The 10,455-nt window shown below is 36.5% G+C and overlaps 1 protein-coding gene across 1 annotated transcript in view; it reads left to right on the top strand.

The window, feature by feature from the left end:
- Positions 1 to 204: 204 nt before the first annotated feature.
- Positions 205 to 10,455, top strand: part of LOC128992784 (gamma-aminobutyric acid type B receptor subunit 1-like) — a 31,958-nt gene continuing 21,707 nt past the window's right edge. The window contains exons 1-8 of the mRNA XM_054416524.1: positions 205 to 472; positions 1,526 to 1,972; positions 2,252 to 2,319; positions 3,498 to 3,596; positions 7,229 to 7,363; positions 8,398 to 8,568; positions 9,142 to 9,358; positions 10,215 to 10,363. Coding sequence (XP_054272499.1) covers positions 205 to 472; positions 1,526 to 1,972; positions 2,252 to 2,319; positions 3,498 to 3,596; positions 7,229 to 7,363; positions 8,398 to 8,568; positions 9,142 to 9,358; positions 10,215 to 10,363 — 1,554 coding nt within the window. The remainder of the gene's footprint in view (positions 473 to 1,525; positions 1,973 to 2,251; positions 2,320 to 3,497; positions 3,597 to 7,228; positions 7,364 to 8,397; positions 8,569 to 9,141; positions 9,359 to 10,214; positions 10,364 to 10,455) is intronic.

Genomic DNA, 10,455 nt, shown 5'->3' with positions numbered 1-10,455 from the left:
CTAACAAATAACCTTAATTGCAGGATGAATAATTGGAAGCAACCACAACTCAGTGTACATCGAGGCTGCCTATTAAACCGAAGCCTGCTAAGCAAACTAGAGGAAAAAAAAAACAACTTTGTTTATTTACATCGGTGACTTGGTGTGTTTTTGTACGTTTATCGTCGTTTTTAGTGGTAAAAGTAAAAATCAAATCACGTAAAAATGGACAGTAGTGATATACGTAATGCACTAAAAGAAGATAGGCCTATAAGTGAAAGTGATGTTGAAGGACTGGTTGATGTTGATGATCCGGAAGAAGTAGGCAGTGACATTGATGTGAATTATCCTTCAGATTCTGAGCTATCTTTGCTAGACTTTTCGTCAGGGAGTGGTGAAGAGGAGTATATTGTGCCCGATTTTAACTTTTTAGAGACGTCAGATACTGACGAAAATCTTGAAACAGAAAATGAACAACAAGACCCTAATGCAGGTAGGCCTAGGCTAATACCGGTACAGCAAAACATAGAACCTTGGATTAGGGTATATCCCCCCGAACCTCCGAAAGATGTCAGACCTCAGTTTCAAGTTAGGGCTACAGGACCCAAAGATTTACCTCCCAGAAATTCTTCCCCTATCAATTATTTGAACCTATTTTTGACAGCTGCCTTTTGGAATATCATTACTAAAGAGACAAATGCCTATGCTCAAACAGTAGATGAAAATAGAGATCATTTGAGTCCACAATCTAGGTTCAAAAAATGGTCCAATGTTTCCATTCAGGAAATGAAAAAGTTTTTTGCCATTCTAATCAATATGGGAATGACTGTTAGGAAAAACATCAAATCATATTGGGACACTAGAAAAACAGAACATATAGCATTTTATTCAAACACCATGGCGATAAATAGGTTTTTACTCATAAGCAGCTTCTTGCGTTTGACATCGGCCCGCGCTGTTGTGAGGGGTCAGCCTGGACATGACCATTGGATAAAAGTAAGGTGGTTGTTAGATCATCTGAATTCATGTTTCAAAAAACACTTTGTACCAAAACAGGAACTCTCCATCAACGAAAGTGTAGTAGGAACAAAGAACCAATGCATATTCATTCAATATAGGCCTATGCCGAATAAGAAACACAAACAATACAGAATTAAAAAGTTCGAACTTTGCGATAGTGCAACCAATTATGTTATGCACATAGAACTATGTGGAACTGATTACCTTGCTGAAGCTAATCTTGATAAAGAATTATTTACTGAGAGGGTAGTAAAGAACTTGATTGAAAAATCTTCATTGTTTGACAAAGGATATCATGTATTTGTGACAGACAATTTTTATACACAAATTCCATTGGCCGAAAACCTTCTTGAACGACAAACATTCATCACCGGAACCATAAACAAAAAGTCAAAATTTTTATCAAAAGGAATTAAAAATTACAACTTAGGAGAAAGGGAAACAGTATACTTTAGAAAGGGAAATCTGTTATTGGTTGGTTACCGTCAGAAACTGAGTAGGAAAATAGTGTATTTGATATCAACAGCATACCATGCAGAAGATCAAATTGTTACAAGTAAAAAGGGACTGAGAGGCATGAAACCGGTTTTGATTCACCATTACAACCAGTTTATGGGTGGTGTAGATGTAAACGATAAATCTGTGTACCATATGTTTTGCAACCGCACCACTTCCAAGTACTGGAAGAAGCTGTTCTTCAATTTTATTGATATTGCGCTCGTAAATGCTTACATTCTATACAAAGAGAACACTGACAAACCTGTATCAAGAAGAGATTTCCACATATCTATTGTAGAATCCCTCGTAGGCGAAGCAACCTGCGATGCCTTACCTGGACCAGTTCCTGGACCCCAGGGGGATTGCGGTGACCACCGACTAGAAAAACTGCATCAAGGAAAACTAAGATTGTGTATCGTTTGTGGTCACACCAAAACCAGAGGCAGAGGCAGGTCTTCATATTGGTGCCCCGGATGTAATGTGGGTGTTCACAAAGAGTGCTTCCACAAAATGCAGCACTTTTGGAGGCATAACAGTGGCAGAAAAAGGGCCAGAGTGACCCTAGACCAAAGTAGCGGAGAGGACTCTGATTAGGCCCATGTGTTAATTCTTCTGTACATAATATTTCTTTTCATAAGTGTTATTTTTTATTTACTAGTGTTGAAAACTATTGACAGCAACAACTTTGCAAGTTTTTTGTCTGACTTTTGTGACTTTATGTAAATATATTTTGGATACTTTGTAATTTATCAAGTTCAGCAAACTTCTTCAAGTTCTTCGAATTCTTCAAGTTCGGCACAGGATTCTGGCCCCATAATCAAGGTAAAACCATGCTGTATTTTTCTCATTTACTAGTAGGCTGATTTTGTACTAACTGTAAATAAAATTTCATACAACATGAAATACTCTGGTTGGTATATGTGTTTTTATGAAAGGTGTTGAGTCATTGGGCGATTTCGGTATTTTCTTTCAAACGCTCAAAACATGTTTTTCACTCATAACTTATTTATTTGATAACTTACCTCACTATATGATTATATATTTGTAATCCTCATTAAATTTAGAACAAAGTGGCTATTTTCAAATATTTATAGGCCTATAATTTATACAATTTCATTGAGCGCAAACTTATTTTTTTTTTTCAATTTTTCCAAAATAATTTTTTTTTACCTAAAAAATTTTTTTGAAACAAATATTCCATATGTTTTATGTATGATATTGAAGCCCATGATTTTCCAAACAAAATGGTATATAGAACATTAGAATTAACATTGTTTTAAGCTTCTCAGATCCGTTTTAATAAAACCTTGCAAATGCGCCAAAAATAGGTGGACATTAAGGCCTAAACTATGGACACTCGGAGGGCTATAAAACAGTATAATAAACAGTGTTTTTAAGCTTCTCAGATCCGTTTTAATAAAACCTTGCAAATTCGCAATAAATAGGCAAACATTAAGGCCTATACTATGGACACATGGAGGGTTAAAAAATTATAAAATTGAACTTGAGGCATTTATAATTTTATTTTATAAACAGAACTACAGCGCTGTTTACGGAGGAATTTTGAACTAAACTATGATGTCATCGATGCCTCATTCATACCTCCCCTAAATCAGACCCGAAAGATCATCTCTATCCTTATCGATTCTGATTCCTTTTCTTCATAACAATCACAACACAAACTCAACAAATTCAAAACAATTTAATTTCAATAATTTTGTGACTGAAATTTAGTTTAATTTCTCTTAAATATACTGTATTCCGAAATTCTGGTATCGAATTGTAATTACCGTAAGTTGATTGTTCTCAAAAACGCTCACAAACAATAAACTAGGCCTATAGTTAATCTACCTAATGATTTTTCCACTTTTTCTTTGGGACCTAATTCGTAGCTGATGTATTGATATTGAATTTCTGTAGACCAAGAACTGTAGTTTAAGAAGTTGAATCTATAAATAGGTATTTGTAGAAGAAGTGCTTAAATATATTTGATCTCTCAGGCTTGTGAACCAGCAGCAAATCTAGCTTTAGAAGATGTCAACAAGGCTAAAGATTTACTGCCAGGATACAAGCTCAAGCTGCACTGGAATGATAGTGAGGTGAGGAAATCGGCTAAACTAAGTTAATATAGTACTAGTGGAACCCCGTCGAAATCGACGGTTAATCTTGAGGTTTTATGTAAATTCAGCTAACTGCGTTGGATAGAGTGAAGTCATTAAAATCTTAGTTATATGAAGGGAGGATAAGCAATAATAAGTAGGCCTATGACGATTGTGTTCCCTAAAAAACGTGATTAATGAATTTGTTTAACACAATATTTCCTACCTTTCTTTTTATCGGCTTTAGGTTGCCCAAAAGGTTTTTTAGGAGTCTTATAATTGTTTGTTCATGAGTTTGTTTCATACCAAAGCCACTTTCACTATATGGGAGAATGAGTTCATATAATTAGTCTATCATGTTACGGAAAGAGTCAATATTTATTACTAACCACTAATTCCATCTGCTTTTGGAAAATCATTCAGGTTGTATCCGGATTTATCTTAAAAGATGTAAATCTTCATCTTTTTTTTATAAAAATATCTGATTCTCCAGAAAGCAGTAACATTCTTACTTCGATCTCAGCAATTTTAAATCCTTCTCTTGCCACATCGACCCATGTATGTAATCATCCTGTTCTTACTTGATAATTCATTAACTTATGGGGTAGTTTTGCCTTGGCCATATAGATCACATAAAGCTGTGCATGTATTTCGTGGATTGGAATGAACCATAATTGTAGGAAATTTTATCACAAATCTTGAACATTTGCGGAACCAAATCCATAACCTAGTCCAGCATTGGTAACAAATTATGCAAATGCGATGAGATGTGATGACACTGTTGTGTTTCCGAATGTTTTGTATGTAGTGAGGTTAAGATGCGTTGTTCAACCTAGCTACATGTGTACATCAAAGCAAAAACTGTGTACACATTTTTTTTAAATACCTGAATTGACATTAGTTCACCTACTTTACCAAAACCATAGACTCCGTAGTTAGTCTATTCCAAAACTTGAACACAGCTCTCATCCTCAACGTACTCATCTATGACACAATTTTCAACCCGATTATCAAAAACTGTTATACCAATAAATGAATCTCAGGTGTTCTTTCTTGAATTTAAAAATAAATGGTGATTGAAAGTAGGAAAAAAGGGAAGTGCCAACCTTACAATATGTATAAGCTACACACACTTATGCATACTATACACACAATATGGATAAGTCACACTTATTTCATAATTTAAAATTTTCTAAGAGCAATAAAGCATAGATTTTTGAACAAAACATTTCAAACGTATCATAAATTCATCATTTTGTTGAAACTATAAAAAACTTGCCATGCAGTGGAGAATCCATTTAAAATCATAAATAGTAATGTAAACATTTAATTTTGACAGTTTCAGTAGACCTTTGAATACAATTTTAATATTAACAGCTGGTTCATTAAAAGTAGTGTAAAATTATCCATATGGTTGAAATGTAAACAAAATTGCAGAGTGAACTTTAAAGGCCTCTGGGGCAGAGCCCCAAGGAAATTTACATCGTTTCTCTTTTGAGGGCTCACCTACAGACTAATACCTTTCTTTAGACACCCCTACCAAGTTTCTACGCCCAGCCGTGTTCTCAAATTAGCTGTGACAAAAACCTCGTTTTCCTCCATAAGAATAACATGGGATGGGAATTTAAAGGCCACTGGGGCAGAGCCCCGAGGGAATTCTTCATGTTTCTCTTTTGATGGCTCATCTACAGACCAGGACCTTTCTTTAGACACCTCTACCGAGTTTCTACGCCCAGCCGTTCTCTCAAAATAGCTGTTACAAAGAAAAACAGTTTCAAATTAATATATAGATTCCAAATCACCTTAATTATAAAGTTAGTTATAACATTTTTGTAATTGTTATACTTTATACTTTCTTATGAAATGGCGACCATACAATGTAGGTATTTTAAGCCAAGTATGAATGGAGATGAGTGGCGCGATCTTGTAGTCTTGTTAGTGACTAAGGCCGACATTGTTGGAGAAACCATATCCGTCTGGTGACTCCACTCCACCACCCTTTTGAGAATAAAATATGGGCCTAAGCTTAACTCAATAATGTATAAGACAGCTCTATATGCATCCAAATTAGTAATTAAATCTTTGTTATTTAAGTATCATTATAATTGACATACAGTAATGGATTTCAACTTCACAGGCAATGGCTTTCATCCGGGTATATTTCCGCAGAGAACCTGCGATATACTTACCGGATTTAACAAGTTATCAATATTTTCAGTTTTGATTCGGTTCGATATTAATACCGCATTAAATTTAATTTTACCATGAATAAGTTAAAAAGAATAACAAAAACATCAATAAAGTAGGCTAGGCTAGTTGGTTTATTTTATCCTTGGTAAGTTATTAAACTGTGTACGACTAAAAATTGAAGAAACTATAGTAGGCCTAATATTTGTTACTTACTATATTATGGTAAACTTAATTCATTGTTTGTTTTGTTAACATTAATTATAAAATAATTTATATATTTTTTGTTTTAAAAATAACTTAGGTAGGTACTTAGGCTAACTTAGTCTATTAATATATAAAAAAATCATAAGTTTACCTCAATTTGATAAAAAAATATAATAGGCCCTAGGTTCTTTAAAAGCCATCGATCATATTCAACCGAATCAAAATCATTTGATAATATCAATATTTAGGTAAGTTAAAAGCTAAAACCGATAATATCTCACAGGGGTAATTCTGAGCAATTACTTGGTCGACCCCAATTTTTTTCAATACTTTACTATGGTTATCAGGATGTTCTGCCCCGCAAGGTTAAGTTAGGTTAGGTTAGATTACGTTAGGTTGTGAATTAACCTAACCAAACATAACGTTACTGTGGCAACTGGCCTTAGAGATGTATGTGAAACTAAAAAAACATAATTCAGCCCCGGAAAGTTAATATATGTTATATAAAAATAAAAATTACGTCAGTAATCGCCGGGTTCAACGTCCTCATCCCAGTCTGCGGCAACTGGATCAGTGTTCTGTTGTGATGGTTCCCCGTTGTAAACTTCACGGATAGCCCGAAAAAAATGGTGTAGACTCAATTCTATTCCAACTTTTCCTGATCTTCACTTAGAACCGTGAAATTAAGTAACGTGTTATCACACCCGTCACATAGAAAAGGATTATCGGAGGAACCACTAGCCATAGCCATAACGGTACTGTCATAACTGGCCTTCTGCGCATCTCCCGCAAGCCACTGTTATCGCTTGAAATTTGAAAGTTCTTATCGCTCTGCAACCTGTACGATGGCCTTGCGGGGCTTAAATTATATGTTTCTTGTTTTCTAAGAACATCCTGATCACGTAGTGAAGTATAAAAAAATTGGGGTTGACCAAGTAATTGCTCAGAATTACCCTCACAGGTTTTCTGTGAAACTGAAGTCCTTTGCCAAAACAATCCAGTAATCCAATGCTCTATTTCAAGTCAAAATCTAGGATTTGTGTATAATTGACCACTAAAGGATCCCTTAACCCTATATATATCTGTCAATGTTGTATAGAGGATAGGGTCTAATTAATCAATTAAATGTACCTAACACCTCAAATGTCAAATCTTACCAATTAATTGCCATTGCTCTTCTTACGGTAATTGATTTAAGACATTTGACATGATGATGAAAAGTCTGTTTTTCCTTACAGTGTGACCCAGGCCTGGGGGCCTCAGTCATGTACAACTTGTTGTACAACAAACCGCAGAAGCTCATGTTACTGGCCGGCTGCAGCACAACATGCACTACGGTCGCAGAGGCCGCAAAGATGTGGAATCTTGTGGTGGTAAGTATTAGTGACTAATAAAATTAAAAAAAACCTGGATGAAGCGCTTTGAGGCTTTGGCCCATTCCTTATGCATAAAAGTCTGCATACACCGGAGCGGTGGCAGTATCTGCAAGTTTTTTTCATTTCCCCCATCCACCATCACCGCCGCGGCGGTATCGCTGGGGCGTTCACACCAGAGCGATTCCGCACCGCAGTGGTGACAGCAGTCTACAGTAATTTATCGTCCTCATTTATGACTGTGCAGTCAACAAGTGCGGTGTGTTGTTAGTTATAAATTTGTTTTCATCAGATAATGGGGAAGAAATCTTGCTATTGTTTGCTGTAGCTGAGGACAACGATCGCAAAAATAAGGAGTGGGTACATGACATCAACAAAAGGAGATTTGAGCATTGTGAATACCATACATTGATGCCTAAACTTAGAAAAGACAAGAAACCCAAATGCCAGGCTCGTCGCACAGGCTCTTCTGTCACCGCTGGGTGGTGAAATGGAACATGCTGTATCTCAGCGGTACCGTGGTACAGGTGGTAAACCGCACCGCTCGCACCGATCCTGTGTGGCATTTACTTCCATTGTACTAAATAACCGTGCGAATATCGCACCGCTACCGCTCTTCTGTTCCGCTCCGGTGTGTGCACCCCTTAAGATAGCAGAGAGTAAGCACAGTTAATTCTGTGCTTGAGAAACCTACCATAGTCCTGAAGGAGTAGAGTTATATACCAATTTTTTCTGATTAGCGATGGTTCAGTGGAGAGTGGGATCCAGAAGTTGGTTCAGAAATTTGAACATGTACATCATCCCTATATCTTTTTGATTCCAAATCTCCACTTCTTCCTTCACACACCTAAAGAACAAATAAAGTATCTGATACTTCAATATCCCGGTAATGTGTGTAATTATTCTAATTGGGTGACGATTGACTGACCACGACATTTTTCATGAACAAAAGGTCTCTGTTTGATATCGATCATTCCCTATTTACAATATTCACCAAGTACAAAACACCTTAACCAACCCATTGTTTGTTGCAGTTATGCTATGGAGCCAGTTCCCCAGCGTTGTCGGATCGTAACAGGTTCCCGACGCTGTTCAGAACTCACCCGTCGGCCACTGTACACAACCCTACACGCATCAAACTCATGGAGAAGTTTGGATGGTCCAGAGTGGCTATACTGCAACAGGCCGAGGAGGTCTTCATCTCGGTGAGTCTTCTTTTAACTTCTTTTAACTGTCTTCGCCAGTGGCACTCCGAAAATGGTTAAGGGGAACTGGTCAAAATTTCTGATCTTTTTTGTAACAATTTGTGAAAATTAAAATTGGCTAGGATAATAATTTAAGTATGAATTAATGAATTAGGCTAATGAATGAAATAATCAATGTTTATTTTACACAAATTTATTTTTTAGAAAACCAGCAGACATAGGCAAGCGCTGCCTGTGCGTCTGCTGGGTTGCTACCCTATTAAAAAAAAGTAAACAAAATCATATGAATAAACTGAACGTTGCCTAAACGAAACACCTAATCAGACCTCATTTTTTTAAAGTCAACCCCATTAAAATATTATATATATTTTTAAGAGGTTAATGAGATCTTTTAACCTTAAATTGAATTTTCCCTTCCACATGTGCGTGAAGCGTCCAAGCAATGCAAGGGATTTAAGCATATTCTGTCATAAATCTTACAAGCAGTAAGAAACATTCTTTTTAGAATACATTTTTATGTACAATCCAAGAGGAAAATAATTCCAAACAGTTTAACAATGTTTATATTTTCAGACCGTGGAGGACCTGGAAGCCCGTTGTAAGGAGAGTGGTATAGAGATTGTGACTCGTCAGAGTTTTCTGAGTGATCCAACTGACGCAGTCCGCAACCTGAGACGACAAGACGCTCGTATTATCGTGGGGTTGTTCTACGTTGTGGCAGCCAGGCGGGTTCTATGCGAGATGTTCAAGCAACAGCTCTACGGCAAATCTTATGTCTGGTTCTTTATAGGTGAGCATATGTTTAATTTTACAATAGTGCTTAGTTGTTAAAAAAAAGATTTTGATCCCATAATGTGATTGTTTTTTAATAATCCTATCTTAAAAACTAGGTCATCTGTTCATTTGCAAACTTTTAGAAAAACAAACATAGTCTCAAACATCATAGTTTAGCCTGTATGGAAAACCTGGATCAAAAGAGTTGATTATTCAAGAATCAAGAATTTATTTGACCATTCAATAGTTACATGCTATCAGTCTCGTCAAAGATTCTTAGTTCAGTACTGGAGAGTAGTTTATTTTTGTATCTTAATTGTCTTATCTGTGCAAGTAGAATTTTTCAACTTGTATTGTTTGTAAGAGAACAGTCCAAAACCTGGTCTGGTAACCTTAGATCAGATTTGAAGGCGGCCATAACCTCTCGGCTTTTGAAGGCGGCCATAACCACTCGGCTTACCCACACAATTTTTGAAGTAATTGAGTAGTGATGCTTCTAAGCTTAAATTACTACTGACAAACAATGTATGTGTCCTAAAAATGTTCTCTGACCTAAAAACTAGCTTGAGAATAATTAAGTTGAAGTTTTTTTTTTTAACTACAAGAGACTTACACTAAAACAATTCACCCCCTTCTTAGGGATGCTGAGACGTTTGGTCAGCATGGGACACAGGGTTTATGGTGTATTTAGACATGTTGAAAAGAACAATAATGAAATATCAGTACTCTGACCAAAGTAGAGATAATTTTTACTGTTGCTTCGAAAATGAGATGACCACAGTTAATGTGTAGAAACCACCAAATGCCCAGCGATACAGATCTTTTCCCACGGATTAAAACTTCATTTTATTTTGAGATATTTAAATTCACAGGCTGGTACGAGGACAACTGGTTCGAGGTGCAGATGGAGAAAGAACATATAGAGTGTAGCAAGGAGGATATGAGACGAGCAGCCGAGGGTCATATCACCACAGAGGCGCTCATGTGGAACCAGAACAATCAACGGACCATATCCGGCATGGTAGGTCGCCAGCAGAACGTTACCACACCAAAGTGTATACTTCGTTCACAAATTTAGGCGGTTTGAGGGCAAGCGATTCCATCCTCTGCATC

Source organism: Macrosteles quadrilineatus, unplaced genomic scaffold (assembly GCF_028750875.1).
Source record: "Macrosteles quadrilineatus isolate MER2022 unplaced genomic scaffold, UCM_ALF_1.0 Scaffold_4__1_contigs__length_99947679, whole genome shotgun sequence".
Taxonomy (NCBI): Eukaryota; Metazoa; Arthropoda; class Insecta; order Hemiptera; family Cicadellidae; genus Macrosteles; species Macrosteles quadrilineatus.
This window is presented reverse-complemented; position numbering and strand designations above follow the sequence as displayed.